Here is a 24,533-nt window from a genome sequence, read left to right as displayed (position 1 = left end):
CAGAGCTAATAAGCGGGGCGAACAGCATGTCGAAGCTGCTGGTTGTGGAGTCAGTAATAAGCGTCTAGTTATTTTCTTTGTTGTTGTGTCCAGAGGTACACGTGTCAACACAAGCCTGTCCTTGTTTTTCTACACTCCAGCTGCATTAGCTCCGGCTTACAACCCTGACCTCTTCATTTCTGTAGGAAAGACATACAGCTATAACATTTAATAACACACTCCTGCCCCAATAGTCTCATTCTCTCACTCACACTCTCTTTCTTGCTTGCTCACTTCCTAGTCATTGTTTCTTACATTGTGACTGCATTGGCTCTGTTTGCCTCTGGTATATTAGAAGCAGGCCTCAACACAAGAGAGTGGATGTGGGTATGATTCAGATCGACCGGCAAGCAACACCACGCATAACACAATTCAGCAGCTACATGCATTAGCATTTCCTGTCCTCTGTAAAAAAAAAAGATTTTAAAAATGAAAGTTACACAGATAACAGGAGATACAATTGGTCACTGGAAGAATATGTTTGCATGTGATATATTGTGTTGAGGAAGCTAAACATAGGTCCTGGATGTGCCTTGTGGTCACTGCATACGTGATTACACAGTGTGGTGTATGCTCAGGAATGAATGTGTTCTTTATGTATGTAAATGTACAATGTGATAAATGCTAAGTATTCTCTTAAGGTCAACACATTTTAACACAGCAGTGAGTGTGGTTTGCAAGTTTAGCAACAAAAGTTCTTAGTTGTGTTTGGAAAAAACAAAAAGTGACTGCAACAATTAACCTGAAAATGTCCCTTTTTCATACATATTATAATATATATATATATTTCATTTGTCCTATAAATGCTAATGCAGGACATGCAAACACTATGGATCACAACTAGATTCATCAGTAGCTGTATATACTGTATACAGATGGATGTCAAATTTAAGGAAAAGCCAACAAGTAAGGTGATGGCCAGCCTCAAAGCTTCATGGTAGCTCCATAGGTTTTATATCTACATTTTAGATTTTTCTCTGAACTCTCCTGGAGGGATAAAAAACATTCCTCCAAAAGATATTTCCTCATTTTGTGGTTTGATGATGACGATGGAATGTGCTTCTCCTTTAGTCCAAAATCTCCCTCAGGTGTTAAACTGAGTTGAGTTCTGGTAACTGGAAAGGTCATGGCATATGATTCACACCATCCTCATACTCATCAAACACCTCAGTGATCCGCTGCGGCCTAAATGGAAGCATCAGCATTCGTTACGTTTCTTCACTCACTGATGAGGTTATTCCTTAAATTTGTCACTTGTCCGTATGTAGAAATCAGCCTGCGAGCTGAGTACGCTGACAATGTTTCGTCACATTCACACAGACAACATAAATGTGAGCCAATGAGCCACTCATTAAACCTTAAGGCCACCCATTATCCTCACTGTCCGTTGACATCACCACATCCTCAATACACACACATGCACACACAAAGATGCAGTGTTGCACACAGGCAGATATTCACCACAGCTTAAGAATACTCACTGTCAAGACACACAGAGGTCTGTGAGTTTGTATAGGTTTGTGTTTGTGTGTCTTTCAGTGAGCATCCATGTGTGCTAGACAAGAGATCTCATTGTCTCCAGAGGTTTGCTCTCAGAGGAATCAATGGGCATTGTTTGTTGTGCGTTCCTGACCTAAGACTCACTTTCAGTACCACATTATTTAATCCCATGACAAACCATTCAGATAAACTAGTAGTTGAGAGGAGATGACGACTTGGTGATGATGATGATGATGATGACGATAAGGTGGTCGATAACAATCCCAACTGTGGTGAGGATACTGATACAAAGATACAGAGATTTTATTTCAGCCTGATCCTGTGGAGCATAGCAGTCCATGTGAGCAGCATTTCATCAATAACCTCTATTCATAACAAACCAAGCTCATAAATAAAGTATAAATAAACAGTGTTTTCATCGTTTATTTTTAATGCTTTCTGCTGTTGCCCCTTATTCTCCTTTTATACAGACCTAACTGGGTACGATCTCTCAGCCAATATGAAAGGTCTCAAACAGCAGTTTACTCAGGGATGTATGCGATATAGGAGAGCTATGGTGGATAAAGCAGCAGTTCTCCATCTTGTTCTCTGTATGTCTGTGTCAGTGTCAAGAAGATCAAGAGATGGAGAGGAGAACATGCTCACGTGTCCGTATATGCACTAGTGTGTATGTGTGTATGTAAAGGTCAGTGAGGGCACTATTGACATGCTATATTCTGAGCACATGGAGAAGCAGCAGCAGTAGCAGCGAGGCCTGGGGTGTTGCATTTCCTACAGTGTCCTCCACTGTGATGACCTGTCTCAGCACACTGTCACCCTCCACCTCTGTCAATATGCTGAAACCACTCCTTTTACTGAACAGCAGCAAACCAAAAGAAAAGAACGCCTCTTTCTCTGCAGTCAAAAGCTAAAAAGTAAAGCTCTGGCTAGAAGCTATGGTTTGTTAGTTAGATTTGCCATAGCAGATAACAGCAACATAACAAGTCAGATATCTGCATTTTGCTTCAGCTTTATCTCAATTCATGCTGCATCAACCTCAGAGTTTCATTTCTTATGCAGTAATTGTGCAGAACACTAATTCATTACCTGTAGTGTCAAGCTGTGCTAAGCTAGATTAATAATGTTGCCACTCATGTAGATCTTTTCAGGAAGTCTTATCATAAACTATGAACCACTCCCTCTTTCTTGTCATCTCATTGTTTCTCTAGCGGTTAGTCACAAGGACAGCTTCAAGACCAGCCCAGATTAGCAACTAGCGTGTTGGTTTGATTGCACTTAACTATGCCGTCAGTTGAGACATGCCTTCATAACAAAAAAAAGCTCTCTGTGTTCAAGAATACCTCATAATGTGTGAGCACCATCAATCACAGTCCACTGTGCAAATCACTGGCAGGTTTTATGCATAGTTTGTGCTTTCGTTGGAGGTAGAGGGCAGATTTCAACAGCGTCTTTGACTCATTGAGAGCAGATTTGTTTTGTGACTCATAAGCAAGGGAAAGTAAAAGAGGGGCAAGCTTGCTTTTCATGTCAGAAATTGTTTGTGCTGTTGAGGCATATGCTGGTGTCACATGACCATGAGCTGATGGCGATGTGCTGATATTGTAGACATACTTCCTCTTCTCCCAGCCATGTAATGTCTCTACCACGTGTCCTAAAGGGTGATAGGAAGAACACGGTCTTTCTGGCGCGCTCTCCCGCCATCTTCCCTTCCTCCAGTGTGGTTGACCTTGCACCAGCTTGCAAGACCTTGGAGTCTGAGGGAGTGCTGCAGAGGATGCTGAAAGAGAGCGCCGGCTAGACAGTCACAATGAGGGGACAAAAGTAGAGGGATAGATGGAGTTGGCGAGGGGTGGAAGGAATAGGAAGACCAAGGGAGTCAAGGATCCACTGCTTAAAACAGTATGAACGCTGTTGTTCGAGTAGCGGAGTAGATCATATTATACAGTCACCTATCGGAAATGGATGCCTTCGTGACTCACAGCAGCAACAGTTAGAGTGGAATTAGATCGAGGGAGTGGCATACTGACAAGAAAGACCATCCAGATGAAGAAATCAATAGGGGAAGGATGTCCATGTCCAGACATGATGGATCATAATGAGCGCTCATTATCACTTTGGCACCGTCTTACATCATACTACATCTTCACCCCCTCACAGATATGTGCTGGTCTGACTTTAATAGAAACCATAGAAACAGATTAGGCGGCCAGACAGAACACAGGGGGTGTCAGCTTTTTATGCATGAAGTCATCACATTCTCTCATTTGATTGAAGACAGCCCCTGGTGCCTTCAATTAAAAAAAAAAAAAATTATCATAGATGTCTCTATACCTCCTCATTAGCTGGTGTCCAGATGTGGCTTAAGTTCTGTCTGTCCTCACCTGAACTCAGCTGGAGAAATAAGTACATGTGGCATCAACATTAAAAAATATTAAAAACACAGGTCTTGGGGCATACTGGGTTACTCAGAAAATTCAGACTCGGCTGAGTTGACATTTTCACAGCAATGAAGATGAAATGATGAATGCCCAAGTTCGTGGGAATAGAAACATGCTCATAGTCATATAAACAAAAAATGACATGGCGCATGTTGGACCACCAGTTAAATTCCAAAACAAGACATCCAATCCAGTCGGTCTTAGTCAAAAATGTTTCTTGGCCCGAAAAAGCTATAAAACTGACAAGGAAACATTACGGCGTCTCACTAAAAAAATAGCAGCATTTAATAAAATGTTATTATCTGTCATTTGAAAATATTGAGTCTGGTACAAAAGAGAGGAGAAATAGATCTTTTCTGTTTGTGTTTTATTGAAGCTTTCAGTTATTTTGGTCTTCCTTCTGAATTGGGTGATATGGAAGATAATTTGCCACGTGGTTTTGTGTATGATATGGGCAGGGCGTTGGTTGTAGCGTTTGTATTATGATTATGCTTGCAATGCAAAGGTCATTTGTAGCTATCGTATCATTCTTGCTACCGCAGGGGTCATCCAAGGTGAACCAAAGCAGTTCCTCCTTCACTCTCTCTTTCTCTCTAAACATTTATCCATGTTGCTGGGTCATCATGACCTGGGCTGCACTGCTGCAGGGCTCTGATATAGCGTGTTGCAGTGTTGCAGTGCCGTAAAGTTAGTAGCAGTAGCATTGCTGAAGGTGCACATGCTGTTCTGGGAAAAGCGATTTCTCTACAAAGGGTGTGGTGAGTTACCCTGCCGGTGCGATAAGAGCAGAATGGGCCCCCAGGAGCCCAGTCATTCAAATTCCGCTAGCAAACACTGTACAATGGGTTCACCAAAATAGAAACCACTGGCAACACTACAACATTCTGAACAAAACAGAAAACTCTCCATAATCAGTCATCTCTTCTGCATGTGATAAATAGGTAATTTGGTGTATGAAAGTGAAATAATAAACATATGACAGCAGACAAGTTCAAACCTTGCTGTCATGATGGTGGTATTTCTTATTTTGGATGCTTGAGTTCACTGTGAATAATGTTATCTAGGATCTTTTATGAAGGTTGTTTGAGAGAGAAATGTATCATCTGTGCATGGGTGATCATTGGTTGTCATAGGAAAACATAAAGTGAGCAGAGTGATTAGTTCAGCCTGTGTCTTTCTCTTTTTCTCTTTCCCTAGCAGCAGGCAGGTCAGCCTCCTCTTTGCTCCTCCCCCTGCTCTCACCTGGCGCTCAGCCCAGAATGTTGCTGCAACTCTGCTAGCTCTCATTGGTCCCCACTCTCACACCGCTTCGCAAGAAGGGAAATGACTAACCTCTTCTCCCTCATGCCCTGCCTCGACTTCCCCCTTGCTTTCATTCTCTTCCTTTCTTTCACCTTTAAACACATATGCAATGGCCGGCTTTGCTGTACTCGACTGTAAGTGATACAGGATTTGATCTGATTTTCCTGCGTCGAACTGGTGGAAAGTTGTGAATGGCTGCTTTGTGCACTTCTGTCTGTGTGTGTGAGTGTGTGTTTCTGTGTGGCGTGGCGTGATGAGCGTGTGTGCACACCATGTGTGTTTAGAGCACAGGGCGGGTGAAAGTTTTATTTGTTTTAGCTGACAAACCCTGCATTTCTGACATTTTTACATATTCTTCATTGCCACAGCTGCATAGTTAAGCAGTGGCATGATTTTAAAAAATGCTGCAGGTCAGAACATCCTATGAAAGATAAACGAGAGGGAAAATAAACCTGAAAGTTTTCTTTGGATGTGTATCATCAGACTAATCTCTCTTCTCTCTGTCTTTTCCTCCTCTCTATCTATCTCTCTCTCTCTCTCTCTCTCTCTCTCTCTCCCCCCAGAGGAAGTGCCTTCGCTGATGTCTGCTGCAGCTTTGACCTGCTTCTACAGCTGAAGCTCCACCCTCCCCCCTGCCTCGCTCGCTTGCTGCCACAGTAACACAAGTACAAGGACAGCGACCACACCCTCCTCACAGCCTTCGCTCCGACCCGCTCGTCCATCCACTACCATCACCATCCACTCCTCACAGCCGGGCTCCAGCCTCAGCTCTCCTCACCAGACGGCCCAGCTGCCAACTGCTCTCCACCAGCTGACCAGCCTTACCACAGCAGCCCAAGACACCACAAGGCTCACGCAGCATCTCACACACCTTGCCTTTAACCTTCACCTTCAACCCTCTAAGCCTCCACTTGGTCCTCAGTGTCCTTAACCTTCCTGTAGCAGGCTACACCCAGACTATCACCTTTGTTGCCTGCTTCACTGCACCTAACCAGAGGTGTTTGCCACCTTGGCTTGTGAATATTGGTGATGAAACGGATCAGCAAGCAATAAACAGTGAGAGAGAAACGTCAAAGCCAAGAGTGGCAACTTAATTGTTAGGCCAAGTCGTCTCCTGGATATAATCACTTCCTCAGTGGTTAATCGATCAGGAAAATGACTCAGTAAAATTCACAGCGAAACGTCGTCCTGCAACATTTCACATTGGACAAGGAGCCTTCACAATCAATAGGAACTTGTTTTGAATGTTTCATTTCAACTTCACACACAAGTGTCACGGACAGTAACAACATCAATACATAAACATAAAAGAACTCAAAAGTTGTGGATTAAAACACTAGAGGTACTTTATTCACGCTTGAACAGATCTCAGTTCGGAATACTCTTTGCCAGCGTGTCGCCATGGCGATGAACATAGCACATATCCGTGACACAAAGTGGCTGACACTGGAGGTATGTAGGGAGTTCCAGAGAGGCACGTGCTCACGCTCCGACCAGGAGTGCAAGTTCGCTCATCCTGCCAAGAGCTGTCAGGTGGACAACGGACGGGTCATCGCTTGCTTCGACTCACTCAAGGTAAAAAAGGAGAAGTGGTGAACAGGAAGTCTGGAGGTCAGAGTCCAGACAGGCAGACAAACAAGAGATAGACCACTGATTAGAGACTGTATGAATAAATAAAGTAACAAACTGGAAATAGCAGTAGTTTACAGTCCACATCATGGTAGATCGGACCATCTGGCCACGGCATGTGCTCTCTTTTGTCCCGCCCATTTCTGGTCGGGTGACTGCAACATGTGATCAAGGGCACAGAGAGGTGGGGGGGGAGTTTCAGCTCTTTAGTTTCAGGAAGCAGAAGTCAGGCGTTTGCAACACTGCACTGTGGAATTTTCTAGGACAGGCTGAAATGTTTGGGCCGGTGTTTACTGCATTTATTTCAAACAGGAGTCATTTAGTAGTCAGTCATATTTCCAACTGATTACACTGTATACCCACACAGTTGAATTTACTACATCAGCACAGACCCTCTGGAAGTGACAAACACTGCTGTGAGCCAGTTTTTGAATAGGAAAACACAGATGAATAGGATGTCACATGTACAAACTCATATGGATGCCCTGAGCACAACACATCTCAACAGCCAGAGAGGAGGGAGGCGATAGCGTCATCATGTAGTTCTCACTCAGTCAAACCACTTCCTGTGTTGAGGCCTAGGGGCAGTTAGAGGGGGTTTGTGTGTGTGTCTCTATATGAGTATGTATGTTAAAGAGTTAGTGAGTGAGGTGTCGGGGGCAGATCTGGGACACTGTATGCAGTAATTTTCCATTTTTAGGCAGCAACAGGAAAGCAAACACCTCTTTTTCTTTCTCTCTCCCTCGTTCCCCGTCTTTCACAATCTCTCTTTTTATCGCCACGCAAAATCTCTAGAGATGGGCGGACCTCAACCCTAAGTTTCCAGTACTGACACACATGCACGCGCACACACACAAACACACACAGGTTTGGCTGTGTGTGTGTGTGTGTGTGTTTTCACTTCTGTTTGTATTCTGCCCCTGCAGACATTGGTGACTCGTGGTCATTGGCAGTGTGTGAGCAGGGCAGGGTTAAGATGAGGACAGTGTGTGTGAGTCAACTCAGAGAACAGTGTTTATAGCCAGATGTGGACAGAGGAACATTGTCAGGCCCAAGCTGAACTCTTCCCAAGTTTCTTCACATTGTGCTAACACCAGTGCATGTTTGTGTTTGTGTATGTGTGTGTGTGAGAGTGTCAAAATAGTAGGCTAAATTAAATGATATATCCGATGTATCTTCTTTTTTTTAATTGTTAAGATCTATACAGACCAAGTTGCCAATTCAATTTTGTCTTACTGTACTTTTTTCTTACCAGCATTACAGGTGGGCTCATTTTTATTTTTATTTCTTCATAAAGAAATAGAAAATATGGCTTAAGTATTGACTTGTTTACACGTTTAACAAAAGAGTACCTGCACACTGCTAACTTATTTCCAAATCTTCTTCAATTCCACATGGACGTGACAACGTTTAAACCACTGTGGGTCTTCTGCAGGACTTCTTGCTTGTTTAGAAGTTTAAAAATGCGTTATTGATTGGTTGTGATTCTTGCTGAGTCTGACCTTGTGTTAGCAAAGTCGTTATGTTCTAAGAAATTATTTTGGTGATGACAGTGTCATCATAACCAATAGACATGGTGGCCAAAACTACAAAAATAAGACCCAAGAAATCAAAAATATCATTTAAACCTCTTCAGCTGCGATGTAAACGCTACAAAAACATGCACAGATGAATCACAAATGTTCTGACTATCTGGATGTCATGTCTCCCTCATTTCAAGACATTAACCGCATGTAGAGACATGTAGAGATACTGAGAAAGTAGTGGAGGTTTTATCTACAGGCGAAATACATATTCAATATGTGAGCATATGTTTAAATTGTCATTCACACTGAGGTAAAGGTCAGCTACTGGAAAGGAGTAGCTGGCAGATATATGAAGGCTTTTTGAAGGAACCAAGGGGCCTATTTTAGTAGTTTGGACTCATTTTCCTCTAGGACTTGTGTATTAATGGAGATGGGTGCCTTTTTTTAACCGTTCGCCCCATTTTTTCCACTGGTAATGAAAAACAGAGCAGGTCTCTGAAACCCACAGTGGAAACAGCAGGAGAGCGAAAGAGAGAGAAAAAGAGGATGGAGGAAATCAGAAGCGAAGGCTGTTGATTCGTTAGCGGCATGTATACACCAGAAGATAAGACCTAAACCACAAACATTTAAGCACAGACACATTCACCACATTGTTACGGTTTTCCTGTTATGTCAAGCCACAAACACATCACCTGTCCTACTTCACTTTCACACAGGTTGAGTGTTTGAAATAGGACAATTTCTCAGTTTAGTTGCATTACATGAAGCCACGTCACTCCCCGGTACTCTGTCTTGCACCCCCTTCATATTCCCACGCACACTCATGCACCCTCCTGGACACATGTGCACACACTTTTCTGCCCATGAGAGAGGATCGACCTTCTTCTTGAGGAGTGTATAATCAGAACAGGTCTCACATGATCACCAGTGCATAGCTGAGCAGGTCACACCCAAACCCAGTCATTTCCCCAACAGCCACTCTCACTCCCTCCTTTTACCATGGTGCACGCGCACACACACACACACATATTAAGGACACAGTTTCGCACATAAAAACATGTGTCCTGCACTAGACCACGCTTTAAGAGCCCATGTTGAGGGAATTAGAGCAGGGAATATATTTGTACCAGAAATAGCAAAAACAGTGAAATTGCAATTTTTCATTGGAAGATGTTCACGGCAGTAATCAGATATGAATATACCCTCAAGCAAGACAATCAATCAGAACCAAGTTTTCATCTAGGCCACAGAATTAAAACTGAGTTGTCGTGTGTGTGTGTGTGTGTGTGTGTGTGTGTGTGTGTGTGCACATTGGCTTTACACTTGGCCTTAACCCCAGAGTGCAGCCCTTTCTGTTGCCTGTGTATCTGGTTGGTGCAGCGCAGACAGCACAGCTATGTCAAAGTGAGGTAAATATTTGTAGAAGGATAATGGCCGCCTAGACTCCCTGATTTAAAGTCAGCTTTGTAACTTTGTCTATTAATGATTAACTACTGAGCAGAAAGGTTAGGTAAGATACGTGGATTCTAAGTCTTTATAAATGGCTCATATTTGCAGCTAAATATTTATATGCAAGCAAACAGATAAGTGAAGAAACAGGTGTGATGCAGAATGTGGCGCCTTTAATTGCATTGTATCTGATAAAAATACAGAAAGGAGAGTTTAAAATGCGCATGATATGTGGTGGAAGTAACCTGCTTTAACCCTCAGTAGTTGTGTTTTGTGTTTTCTACTTGCTCCACTAAACCATTCCTAATCAGATTGGGGTACAATAGTCAGCTCAGGTTGCAGAAGCAAGTGAACTAATGCCTGCCTCATTAGTTTATACTAGAAAGAGTCTGAAATAATATAGGTTTCTCACTAAATGAACTGTAACACGCTGCTCCACCCCACCCACACAGAGGTAATCTGCCAGCCTTTTTCAAGTACTGTACCATCCTACTTTGATTTAACGCAAGCCTATTCTAGTCCACATCTCCCTCACTCATTTTCCTCTCCTCTGTTGCTTGTTTTCATTCTCCTCCCATCTTGGTAGCTCCTTCTACTTGACTTCCCGCTCAGTCTGGTTTTTGCCTCATTTACTTTAGGCCACACCCATCCCTGGACAGGATGGTTCACATTACACCCTGGTAAAACCACACACATACACATTCATTGACCATAGACCGTATATATATAACATAGACGCATATGGTGCAAGTTTAGGGGCTGATATGACATTAACCACGACCTTATGTGAACCCACTAGCAGCAGCAAGTCCTTGTTTTCCCACAACACAGCCGTCCCTGTCATAAAAAAAAAAGGAGTGGTAACCGTTTAACTATACACACAGTAACACACACAGTATAGACCTTGTACTTGGTCTACCTGCCAGCCTGACACACCCACTGTCATCATGTCTGAGTTGTAAGAAAAGGAGACAAAGTGTGCGCGCATGCACGTGTGTGTGTGTGTGTTATATCTGTGTTAGTGGTGCTGTTGCAGCGGGTTCCTTTGTGTTACTACTGGTCTGAGCCAAGATTACATTCCTGCAGAGCAGAGGGCGGGTAAATACCTCTTATTTATCTCTCTCTGCCTCTCTCTTTCTATCTCTCTCTCTGTCTCACTGTCTGTTTCTCTATCTGTCTTTCCTCTCGTTTTGCTGACCATATTTTGACAGCCTGTTTATATTCAGTGGCTCGATAGAACAGTCAGGTTAAACACACACAAACAGTGAGTGGTGGTTGGCCAGACACACATGTGCGGTAAATATTAGCCGCGTTGCTAGTCGACAGTGTTTTTTATGATTTTAAACAAATTATCCAGCCAATCTCTGGGCAGTAAAATCAACACATCATGCTCTGTGTGTGTTAGCATATGGGTTTGAGTTCAAAGGGCTAATGTGTATTTCACACTGCTGTCACACACCGCACAGTGCATTAAAAGACACACTGCACATGGCCACGTGTAGGCAACAGTTGATGAACTGCGATAAACCAGAACAACATGGCACAGTTTGGTGTGTTTGGAGAGTGTAACTTAGCTGAGCATATTCTTATTTTAGACTAGTTTAAATCAATCAAATTCATATGAGTGTAAATTATGAGATTATAATTATTAATTATATTAAGTATTAAACTATCTGCATTACGGAGGTTAAAACAGGCCAAAACTTCCTTCTTGGATTGTCAAAATAGATTTGTGCCACATTCAGACACAATCCAAATGCAGTGTTTAGCAGCCGCAGATGGGCATGTGGAATCCAAATCCACTCATAGACGTGTGATCCTCACACTGCTCGCTTCACTGGCTTCTTGCCAAAAATGACTAGCCTAAAGAAAACACTGAGAAGAAAAGGAAATAGGACACCTGCGCGCAGTGTTATAATATAAGAATCTGACCAAGTCAAATGTGTTTTCAGGATGAAGGATGAAGGTTTGTTTTCAGTAGCGCTTCGCTAATCTCCAGTGAGCGTACTGCAGTGATGCTATAATTCAGACAGACACCGTTTCCTGGATCCATATGGGCTTCTGTCCTCTGCAGTCGATGCATGGAATCTCCATCCTAATTGGATTTTTAATAGGATATATCTGTGGGTGCATCCACAATGAATACTTCTCACCTTTAAGTTAACAAGGCGAGGACTCAGTCATCCGTAAGATACAGCTTTTTTTTTTTTTTTTTAAAAGGGAGCTGCTTATATCACAGTGTCGCCCGTGTGGCCGTGCTCAGTCGTGTCTGAAGCTGATTAAAATGAGAAGGTTTCACTAGGTTTAAGCTGAGTCACACAGAGGGGGGTTTTATTTTAGAAAGCAGGGTCTTTAACATCTCTGTCTCCAGGTGTTGATCGGTCTATTCTTGTGTCTTTATGCTAGAGGGATTTATGTTTTGACCAGGCTAATCCTGGCCTACACACAGACACACACACACACACTAAAATAAACATACACTGAGACTTTCTTTAGCTTGCTCTTTCTATGGTGCGTACATCCTTGTCAGATCAACGCGGCTGTGCTTTTTGTCTGTGAGCTTATGTGACGGAAGATTAGCGACAACAGCCTGTCTTTTCTTCTCAGTGTCAGCCGTCCCTGTCCCCCCATCACACTGGGTCCCTTTATAACACCACTGATACAATGATTACTTCTCTAGCCTTACGCTTTCTCTCTCTCTCTCTTTCTCTCCATCTCAGCATACAGACATACCATAAAACCTCATATCATAGCCTGAGGGTTTGTTTGCTTCACTACTACAAATACTGAGATATCGAAGCCAAGATTGCAGTGTTACATAATCTAAAACTCTAAATCAGTAAGCAGACACATAAATGTCAATGGGCACTTGATGATGTCACTTGGTTTGTATCAGTGAATTTATATCGAGGTGTTTATTATACACAGATGTTTATTGGCTGTAGTGTGTAGATTTTCCAGCAGCTATTTAAGACAGGATATGACAACAGAGCAAGCGTTGTCATTTACTGGAAGTTTTACATTGTGAAACTAAAGCTTTTTATAACCACACGTACTGTAAAAAAGAATCAGCCCTCATCTATATTTCCTTAAACACATCATTCAGACCAACTTTGCATAGGCTTAGCTACAGTATCACCTTTTAAATGTTTGTGACATAGGAATTTGAAGTTAAACGTTATGCTGCTTAAGTTATGGTCCTGCTGCACCAACTCTGACAACTCGGGCATTTAAATTAGCTCTATTGGAACATTTAACCAGGCTGTGAAAGCTATCAAAAGTGCTATTAAATCAAAATTCCAACTTCAGCCTTAATTTTGTTGTTTTGGCCATTATCTGATAAAATTGTACTTGCCAAAGTAATTTCTGATATTTGGGAACGTGGCAACTTCAACTTCAAGTACAATAAAAATTATCGTTAGTTGCAGCCCTACTGTATTATCTAAACCACCTTATTTGGTGGTGGAACTAAAAGTGAGTGCAACAAAAATGTTGGTAACAAGCTTGCAACCATTTCTGTCATAAGCACTTTTAACCCCTGTTCTACCAGAAAATGTATAAACCTACTGACATATTTGGAAATGTTGGAAATTTTGGATAAATGTGTGCAAAATGATACACTGCAATACATGCATGACATCTAGAATACATGTATGCCCATTTCATGAAATGACACTGCATTAGAAAACACGCGGCTCTATTTTCCCTTAGTCTTTATGCACATTTTTTGTGTGTGTGTGTGTGTGTGTGTGTGTGTGTGTGTCAGCGCCTGTTTCATAATTTCCTGGCTCCAAATTAATATGTTTGCACTGAGGTGGGAGGAGAGACGCAGCTCAGGCGGTGTTTATGCTGATTAACCGGCACAGTGCAATTTTGGTGCTAACTTTGGCACTTTGGCATTGTGTTTGCATTAACACCTGCTCTGACAACCTCTTATCACAGATGCAGGGCCATTTTTTGTGGTTTTAGTTGGCAGAGGTGCATGCACAGGTGCACAGTTTTCAGGAGAATAGAGCACATGGAGTCTTGGGTTTGAATATTTCACTCAATTCAAACATCATATAATTTCAATGAAAAGCTGCAATAAGCTACCAGAGAATATAAGCTATATGATACTGTCAGACAATCTGGAATAAGATCATTTTTCCAATTTAAAGCCACTTAAGGGGAAATAAAAGGATGGATGATAAGGGGTGAAAAGGTTTTTTAGTCTCAATGTACCTTCAGCCTTATAATTGGTTAATTTTTTCCTAATCACATCAATCCATCTCTGTCTTTGACTCTCTCTTTTTTTGACCTTTCTTTCTTGTGGGCTTTTTTTCATTACCTCTCCCATGCAGTCACATATCCAGTCAGTGAGATCACCCATTATCCTCCCATTAGACAGGTGATAGAGGAGCTCGAGGGCACAGCTAGACGCTTAGCTCTACTCTTTCAACACCTTTTCAGGCTGCCCCTCCTTCTCGCCAGCTGTTAGGTCCGTCAGTCAAGTTTACCCTGCCCCTTATCTGCCGAACGTGAAAGAGCTGATGCCAGAAGCTACATGATGATATGCCTGCCGGTGACAGTTGTGAAAGGCACGAAAATGTGAGGCAACAAGGAAAAACATAGTTGATAGCTGTCCATCTCTTTTTCTCTCGCTCAGTTGTTCTCTCTGTGCGACTATCTTGTTTTTTTGTTTTTTTTTAAATGCATTCCTTCTCAGAAACACAGTGTCTGGGCCTGTCAAACCCACGGCGTTGGTTTTAATTACCGTACTTTTTCTCTTTTTTTTTTCTTTTTTTTTTTTTGATTCACTGTTCCTGATTCCTCTCAATACTCTTTATAAGGAGAGGGGAATAAACTCTATTACAAAGCTCCATAAAACCTAGTTCAAGTTTTATGTGATATTCAGCTAAAACTCTAGTAAATTGTTATCAACAGCCAATATTGTCTACATCTTTGCCAATCAGGATCCATCATGTGTCCTTGTTTTTTTGACCTGAAACAGCGAAACCACCTGAGGTCCAATTAATGTTAGCCCTGATTAGTTTCAAGTGACACACACAAACTGCTTTACTCTCTCTTTACACTTTATGCACCATGTAAACTGTCTCTTACTCATTCTGGCAGCAACTACACAATATATTGCTTTATATAGCATCAGTATCATTAGCATTAATAACAAATAATGCTTAATGGAACAGCTTTAGTCAGTTATATCTAAATGATCAATAACGGCAATGTAATGATTGATTTTTTTTATGCCTCAGCACCTGACATTTCCATCTTCTTCTCATACTGGTTTACTATTATATGTTTTTCTGGATTGATCAGTATCACCAGTTAAAAATCCAGGACTTCCTGACTGGACTTGAGGCTCCTCGGTTGGATGGCAGTGCTTAGATGTTGGTTGTTGTAGCTATTCCCCGTTAAATATGATATTCAGACTATTCACTTATTGACAACTGTAATGATAATAAATATAGATTGTTAAGAAACTTGCAATAGTCCTAATGTGATAGAAAATAATATAGTCATTCATTCCTCTTAATGCTTTCCTGTCAGGATATCAACATCTGTACATAATTTGTGAAGCAAGTGAAAAGCCTCAGAAATAAATTGAATGATCCTACTTCACTGTCAATTTGTTTCTCACTTTTCAAGAAAAAAAAAATTATGAAGAATCAATATTAGGCTAAATCGCTTGTCATACTACAGGAAGAGAGAAAGAAAAAGGGTGAAAACATCCTGTTTCTGCTCGTGCCAAGTCCAAAGGAGATAATCGCACGCAGAAACAGGATTAGGCCAGTTGACAGTGGGATTAGAGCTGTGGATAGGATTACAGTCTTTGAGATAAGATTAGCATAATACATGCCAGATTAAATCTGTTAGAGCTGCAAACCAAATTAATCATAGTTATTACTTTACCACCGATGGAAGAGACTTTTTTGTGTGTGTGTGTGTGTGTGTGTGTTTCTACAATCCAGGTGTCACAGAACTGAGGAGGAATCAAACACTGTGCAGATGGTGCTGGTGGTAAGGGTTAGAAAGGGAGAACAGAAAGCTGGGATCAAAGACAGGTGTATAAAGGAGAAAAGGAGTAGTGACATGTCTCTAAAGTTTTTTTCAGCTTTTGAAGTTTTAAGACGCATTGCATAGCTGCCACTCTGAAGCTGTAGAAACAAGAATGCAGTCTGCATAAAAGAGATGAGAAAGACAGAAAGACGGGGAAAGCATACAGTATACTTTCTCTCATCTTTCTGTGTGCCTTTATAACTTCTGTTTTATGATCGCTTTCCCCTCTTTTTTTAATCTCTCTACAACAAATTTCATCGAATTTTTATTTATTTTTTTTTATTTAGGACTGCAGTTCAATGCTCACCTAAAGCATGTGCCTGTAATGATTTTAATAAAAAAACATCTGTAAAATACACAAGTGTGTATAGTGAGGAATTGTAAAAGTACATTTACTATTATTATAGATGATTTCTAAGAAGAACTTTCTGTTCAAGAAAGAGTTAAGGCACTAAAAGCGTAATCTAACCATTAGTCTCACATGTCACTAGATTAGGTATTTTTAAGTTTGAAATGGCTGATGAAGATAAATGGCAGGCTTTGATCTTCAGCTTGTGAAACACCGAGAAAAGAGCACACCTCAGTCATTTCAGAAACAACAGAGTCGTTATTGACGCCTCACTGCCGCCTGGACCTTGTGATTTCTACGCAATGACTCTTCTTTCTCTCTCCCACTGGGAAGTGTAGCTCGGAGATGATTAAATGAACATTCTCACGCCGCCCCGCGTACTCACACTGCGAGTACTGGATGGCTTTAATGAAGTGCTGCTGCTCAAATCAATACCTGTGCGATCATTATGTTATTACTGATAATGAAAAGTGTGGGACTAACTTTAAGTTAGCCCTCACAGGAGAAGAAGCTCTGCCCTACTGAACAGAGGCTGTAGAGAGAAAAAAAAAAAAATTGGCGTAAATAAAGTCACATGAAAGTTTGTTTGTGTGAAAATAGATAGCAAGAGACAGAGAGCAGGGGGATGTCAGGAAAAAAACAGAGAGGTCTAAGTTTGGATGCAGGGCTCCTGTGTACGTGACATCTGACCTGAGGCATTTCTGAGAACCAACACCCTCTCAAGTGTGAATTACTCATGCTGTAGAGCTGCGTGTGCATATGTGTGTAGTCCGTTCACGTAAATAGCTAGGTCTGTGTTTTATGCTGCTGTGACGCATACATATGTAGGTTCACGTATAAACATCAGTCTGCTGTCATTTGCAGTTCGTACCGTATTTCCTCAAATCATTTCCTGAAATCCACTCAAATTTCCCTCCCAAATATCACCCACAAACGTGTCCTATTTATCTGGCTAACTTTATCGCTCTCTGTGTGGTCTGTGTTGTAGCTGTATTCCAGTCTGTAATCCTTTTTCTCTCCGTCGTTGTTTGGTGAGGGTGGTAATGCGGCACCGGGGGCATATTGTAACTATTATCATAGATTAACACTCCCTCCCTCCTTCACATCTCCATAAGCCCCACTGGTCACATCAACTCCCTGACCACTAAGCTGCGCAGCACGGATACACTATGTACAGTGAGTCCCAGCAGGGAGATATAGACATAATCTCAAGGGTATGTGTGTGTGTTCATAGTCTGATATAGAAATGCAATCCACAGCAAGAAACAGCCACATAAGATCCCTGATGTCTTCTTCACCCTCTTCAGCAACTTTGCTGCTAATTTAATGCTGCATTAAGTGACTAAAAACAGAAAGGAAATCAATTGTACTTTAGTGTATAGGGGTATTATTGATTGGGAATAGCTGATTACTTTTTTTGGTAGCTTAATGAAGGCCAGTTTACTTAAGATAAGACACCAACACATCTACATATTCTTATATAGTTTTTGGACTGCCGTGTTGTCAGTAATTTGCATGCTAGTTCACTGTCTTTCAGGAAATTTCAGTTTACATGCCAAGTAAAATGATCTGCACATTGTCAATATATTGGCCTGACTTCATGTGTTTTATATTTCATGTCATATTTGAGTACACGGTAGACAAAGAGACCAACCGCTGGGTCTGGTCCTTTGAGTCTCTGCTGCTCTCCAGCAGAACAAAGCATCATTCACAGTGTGTGTGTGAGGAGAAAGGGCTTTCATCTCTGTGTATGTTTAGACAGAAGTCACTGGAACGCAGGGCAGAGAACAGTGTAGCTTCACATCACAACCAAACACAACTGAGTCTCACACCATAACATCACACCACAACGCCGGACCATCAAAGATAGGGAAGGAAAGCAGATTGGGATAAAGCGTATCTGTGATTTTAGTGCATGATGAAAGTGGTGATATATGCAGGATACACATATGCAAGGCTTCAAAACAGTGATACAAAACAAAAATAAATCATTTTCCATGTTTTTAATCCTTAAGGCTCAAGGAATTATGAGTGATCTGAGATAGATCTGAGGGGTCGTGACATGTTTTACAGTGTAGCAACCAGAATAAAAAGCATATTTCTGCTACACAGTTTTTTATTTTTCTATGTTTTATTACTAGTGGGCAGTTATACCTCCTCAGGCCTCTATGAATTATTCAAATAAAACTATCTGAAAAAAACAATACTGGTTAAACTGGTAACAGCTCATTAACATTATGCAGACTTTGAGAAGGTGTAGTAGTAGGTGTAGCTTCATTTTAAAAGATCACAAGTCAAAGACGTTGAGAACTATCAGTTTATTGGATATATTATGCTGTTTCCCTTAAGTAGAAACCAGTTTTTTTTTCACCTCTGCACAGCTTCACTCTTCCCCTCTCACACACACATGTGCATTGATTCATCTCGCTGCATGCTTCATCTCTTCTCCTCGAAAGGATGGGATGCAGCCCCACCCAGCATTCTTTATACATTGGTTCATTGTTTGTTTAAATCCCACACAGTCACAAAAGCAGGGTGTGTGTCTACGGGGTGAGAGAGAGAGAGAGAGAGAGACCGAGTTAGAAAAAGAGGGCGATCAGGGTGGGACATGTTTTTGCAACTTATCATCAATCAGACTGCACGGTAGCCAGCGGGATTATTGTTTCCAGTTTGGCCTGGAGTTTGGCAAGTCTGATCTCACCAGGAGAAACACAGACTCATATTAGTATATAAACACAGCCTGGACTGAACTTGGAGAAGGCAGGGAAGGTTCAGTAGAGCAGTGGGGGCACGTGGAGAAAAACGGTGCTGACACAGATGCACACTTTGAAGATATGCATAACATCATATATTATTGTATAGTAGCAAAACTGAGCACTTATTCAATTTTATCATTTAATTATCGTTTAAAATGAAGGTTAAAAAAAAAAACTGTGAATGACAATGAACAGTGAAAATACATTCTCTTCCCACAAGAGATCTGAAACAATTTGATATTTAATCTAATATCAAAGCAATTACTGTCAGATATGATTTGTTTGTATCACAGGACACTTAAATGTACCAATAGTAAAACAATTAGTAATATTATTAGTATTTTATTAATAGTATTTAATAGTATGTAATATTAATAGTAATTTAATATAATCTACTCTGTATTATTTATCTTTGAATTTTGTCATTTTGTAATTCTAGCCCGCCACAAAACTGATCATTAGCTTGCTGTTATGTTTAAGGCAGCTGCTCAGAAACACACAAAAAATGGGAAGTGCCAACTAAGTAAAAACAAAAATAGATTGTTTCAGAAACATACTTTGGTGATGAGGACAAATACATGCAAAATACTGCACTATTACCACATTCACCAGCCTGACCTGACACGGGGGAAATCAGCTAGTGGCATGGATGAATCATTCTGGAGCTGCTCGTCTCATTGTTTTCATCATTTCTGGCATAAGCAGGAGCGATGACAAATCAGTTTATTCCCTAATCACATTCTCATCAGGTATTTTCTCACGGTGCCATGAAAATGTGATTTGAAGCCTTCTATGGGTCTCCGTAGCACATCCAATTTTTAATTTGCATAATTACCTTTAAATTGTGTCGCTCTAATAAGATAATGTAATTCTAGTTCCAGTTCGTGGACCCTCAATGAAGAGAAAAGAGACGGTTAGCAATAAGAAATGTTGAATATATCATTCAGCTGCGGTGAGAATCTGCTTTTTGGTGATGGTTGTGTTAACAGCAGAGACATAAAAAGGCCCACACAGGTGGCGTCTGGATTCCCTTTTCTCTTGGAACAGTTATCGGCTGAGTTCCTGTCAGTGATCGGGAAGATTCTAGGAATCACTGTGTTGTTGAGTGGGAGTGTCTGGCTGCTCTGTTGCCGTGGACACCGTCTCTAGCTGCTCCTCAAGGCCACTGATGTCACAATAACAGTCACAAACATGGTGTGAGGGGCGACGTCTTCCTCTTCCGTCCCTCTGGCTGCATCTCCGTTGCTCTCTCCTCCCTGCATGTCATGACCCACACTACTCACTTCTGCAAGTTCTAAAATTTCCCTGACGCAGCCCAGCTCTCGCCACAGAGTCACTATCACTCTCTCTCTCTCTCTTTCTCTCTCTTCTGGGACCAGATTTTTTTATTCAAAATGGCTGCCGATGTTGGTAGACGGCTTTCACTTTGGATGATTCGGCAGAATGGCAAATGTAGTAAGCAGGAGTTAAAGCCGCATGTTTATTTCTCAAACATAGCCCTCCCACCTTAACACACACACACACACACACACACTGCTGCAGTGGTGAATCCAGCGGTCTACGGAAAGGGTCATATGGGGTGAATGCAACGTGATCCTTCGTGCCTTTGCAACTAACCCCCCTCTGCATACACACTCCCACTCACCACTCACGTAACACACACACTCTCACCCTCCCCACACTGCATGCCATTGTCACTCTCTGGATGAGTGCTATTAGAGCCTGCTTTCAGCTCCTCTCCTCTCACACACATCCATGACAAACTCACCTCTGTCAGTGTCAGAATTCCTCTGAATGCCAGCTCAGCTTATGTACACATAGTTTGCATACAACCTTGGATAGACTCCCTTGGTACCTTCATTCCCAATGGGTTGATGAGGAGATTTCATTTGCTTGTTTCTTATGAAGTGAACGCAATATGTGTTGTTTTTTACCTTTTGTTTTTGTATCTTCTATTTATTTTTTATAAATTGTTTTATGTTTTAGTAACCTACATCATGTGATTGTGGCTCCCCCTGCTGGGATAGACCTGTTGTGCCAGTTGTGGACATCTATAATTAACCTCACCTGTGGCTATTGATTGTGAAATTGCCAATACATGTGCTGAAAAAGGATGTCTTGCCCGAGATGTCCGTGTGCTAATGCTGGCCTAGTCTTTCTTTTGCATACAGCCTGGCCAGTCTTGTATGTTAACAGGAGACCTTTACCTCCGCATGGAAAGTTATACACTTGTTGAATGTTGCTTCAATCTATTGATGCAGTACTTAAATTTCCTTTGTAAGTCAAAGTTATTCATGCTTTTAAGCACATTTTTCCATACAGTATAGAAATGTTACATATTCTTTATCTGCTTGCACCATTGCTACATTGAAGGTATATAACACACATAGTGAGTCTAATAGTAAAATCAAACATGCCATATTTGTAAGACTGCACTTTTATGTCAAATGTAACATTGTAGATGGTGTTTGTACCATTTTATATATTTTTGTGTATTTCAGTGTTATAGTTTTGGTATCTTTGAAAATCTCTACTTAAAGGGGGCCTAATATTCACATTTCCAGTTCTATATTTTTATTCTGGGACTCCACTAGAATAGCTTTGCATGATTTGCAGATCAAAAGAAACTCCTTATTTATCTTATACTTGCCCTTTATGCAGCCCCTCAGTTCAGCCTCTGTCTGAAACAGGCCATTTTTTTGTGAAGAGTGGAGCAGAGCAGGTGGACCCAAATGCAGGAGAACATTTGGGTCCACAGGCAACAGGAACTTGAAGAATAAATCTTTATTCTGGTCTGAGTGCAGGCAGAGCAAAACTGAACAGAACAGAGCAAACGATCCAACAAGACCGAACTGAAAACCAGTACTTAAATACAAACTGAACTAATGAAGGAATGGAGAATGGGTGACTACACAGAGAACAGGGAAGGAGCTGATTAGTTGGGGAAAACACTGGGAGCAGGGAAGAGCTAACGAGGCTGATACAGGGCAGATGTGGAGGGAAAAGCAGTACAGGAACACAGGAGGAAAAACAGAAAACCAAAAACCCAGAAAACATAATAAGTAGGCTCAAGAAAGCCTTAAATGCCAGCCAAAAATGCCAAATGCAAACAAGAATTCACTGTGTGCTACAGAGCTAAGATAATCTGAGTGACATACTAACCCTTAAAGTCCAAAAAATAGATCTATTCTTTTACCCAAAAAAAGAGAGGGGGCAAAAACTCAAACATCACCACATAGATTGTGAATTGCTTGAAAAGCACTAAACCTGGCAGCTCAGTGAAACTAACCTGTAACACATTCTCTAAACAATCTGGTCAAAACAAACATCCTCATTCTTAACCAAATGAAGGCAAAAGTATTTCAGATCTCACTTCAGATCTGTATGCTCTTCCAATTGAGCACATGTATTCCAAACAAGGCAGTAAAATGTCAGGACACAGGTTCAATGCAACAAGCAACAGTATCTCATCTGTCCTTCTCCCACTCAGCCCAGTCTAAACAGACAGGGAGAAAAGTCTGAGGGCATCTGGTGGACTGGTGAAGAATGGCAACTGAGGGACATAGAGCCTGTGACACATTCTAGCTCCTGTCTCTTTAAGGCCCCCCTCCTGATGAGACCACTCTATTCAGATTGGCCAGCTTCAGGAAGTCTTAGGAAGGGGCAGACATATCAGAGTCATGTTAAGTTACTGCTGATGAAAACCCAACATTTCTTGCTTTTGCTGCTTCATATTAAAAACCTTTAAATGACTAAATATTGATAGCAGTCGCTATTGTTCAATAAAAACAGTTCTACACAACAAGATATGGAGATATTTGGAGCTATTTGTTCAGCGTATCAGTTAGAAATAATGCAGGGAGGAATAATACAAGCAGAAACAGCCACAGTGAAATGTTTGATGAAGAGCTGCAGGCCAGCATACCTCCAACAGGTACAACTTATTTTACTTTGCCCTGCTGTGTAATGGAAAAACACTCACAGCGTGCCAGCTCGACTCGAGTCATGGCTCGCCATGAATACCCCCAAAACAAAGGAAAAATGCCAAACGGAGCAGTGAACTCGCGTGTTGTGCCTGGAGCAGATGACCTAATCAAGAAATCTATCATGAGTTGACGTCAGCTTTGGAAAAGTATAATAGGTCTCCTCTAAGATAGATAGATACATAGATAGACAGATATTAGAATTTTTATTGCTGTCACCTGCTTTATTCAGGACAATCTGAAATATTAAAAAAGACATCCAATGACAACTTCATATAGCAACTTCAGACAAGTGGACAAAAAAAAAAATCTTAAAGAGGCCCCTTGCGATTTAAGTATGCTTCTTATGCCTGCACCCCCCATCCCCCTTTCCTCTTGCACCTGTCTGGTGCTCCAGTGTCAGTGAAAGTGAAGGAGGCGGGAGAGGGGAATGAAGTCATGACCGAGTATTGAGATGAATCCCAGGGGGGGGCAGCTCTGTCAGCGAGGGAAAGCACAGGCTGCCACAGTCAGCTCAGCTGTGCCACAGGGCTGAAAGTAAATACATGTCTTTGCTAAACTGTGGACGAATTTGTGTGTGTTTGTCTTACGTCTGCATGATGTGTGTGGCCCACCTGTTATAGGAGCATGACCCCGATGTGCACGCATTGAAATGTATGCATTCTTGTTCGTGAAAGAATGTGCGTGTGTGTCAGACTTTCTTCCTAGACTCCTCCCCTCCAGACTGAAGGTATAATTGGATACTCACAGCAGGCAGCAAAAAGGGATCCCTGTCTTAGATAATTATTTGAAGGCTTTGAAGTGTGACCTCTGGATGACTGCTGATACAATATATAGGGATCATATGAGTGGACAGTATTTATAGCATCAGTCAGACATGTAGCTAAGCTGGACGTCTGGAGAGCAGCGCAACAGTGTCAGTCATGACCTCCTGGGGCAAGCACACATACAAACACACACACACACGTACACATATCCCTGCAGGGACTGACAGAAATGGCAAGCTGTTAACAATTAGTGCTAGACTCAGCCCAGACCTAATGTGAATCTGAGTGTCTGATATTGAGCTAGGTATAAACAAGGCAGCATGCTTTGATTTGGCCTTCTTACAAAAAACACATCCCCACAATCCAGCATTTTCAAAATCTTTGTTGGCACAAACACATGACAAACATTGAAATGGAAACAAAAAATACAGATCTGCTTGTTTTCTGCCATATTCACTTGGATTATTTTAATAAGTCCACATGGAGGGATGACATGAACTAATGGAGTACTGCAATAACACAATCTAGTCTGGAAAAACAGTATAGACCTGCTCAAATGATGACTTCGCAAATAAGCTTCATCAACTTAGAGACTTCATGAGCCCTGAAATTTGTATCTGGGATCCTCTCAGAACAACTTTACCCGAGCTGTTTACCAAATTTCCAATGTGAACCCATGCTAACCTGTAGCATATCTCTCATTCTGACTCTGTTGTCACTTCTGCGTACCTCTTTCAG

At 41.5% G+C, this 24,533-nt stretch overlaps 1 protein-coding gene and 1 long non-coding RNA gene across 31 annotated transcripts in view; one reads left to right on the top strand and one right to left on the bottom strand.

Moving 5' to 3' along the window:
• Positions 1 to 24,533, top strand: part of LOC137194136 (muscleblind-like protein 1) — a 44,088-nt gene that overhangs the window by 7,592 nt on the left and 11,963 nt on the right. For 26 of the 30 annotated variants that reach the window (XM_067605712.1, XM_067605711.1, XM_067605733.1 and 23 more), the window contains exon 2: positions 5,843 to 6,854. The exons of 3 other annotated variants lie outside the window; for them this stretch is intronic. In XM_067605712.1, the coding sequence (XP_067461813.1) occupies positions 6,681 to 6,854 (174 nt within the window). In that variant the 5' untranslated portion in view covers positions 5,843 to 6,680. Of the gene's footprint in view, positions 1 to 5,306; positions 5,414 to 5,842; positions 6,855 to 24,533 lie in introns of those variants that run through there. One more of the 30 variants, XM_067605715.1, reaches the window with a different exon arrangement.
• Positions 15,821 to 24,526, bottom strand: LOC137194142 (uncharacterized). Its single transcript, XR_010930931.1, has 2 exons — positions 19,664 to 24,526; positions 15,821 to 18,832 (listed from the first exon to the last, which is right to left on the bottom strand). It is a non-coding gene; the product is annotated as an uncharacterized lncRNA (long non-coding RNA).

The sequence above is a fragment of the Thunnus thynnus genome, chromosome 12 (genome assembly GCF_963924715.1).
Source record: "Thunnus thynnus chromosome 12, fThuThy2.1, whole genome shotgun sequence".
Lineage (NCBI taxonomy): Eukaryota > Metazoa > Chordata > Actinopteri > Scombriformes > Scombridae > Thunnus > Thunnus thynnus.
Note: the sequence above shows the minus strand (reverse complement) of the source record. Positions and strands in the feature narration are given on the sequence as shown.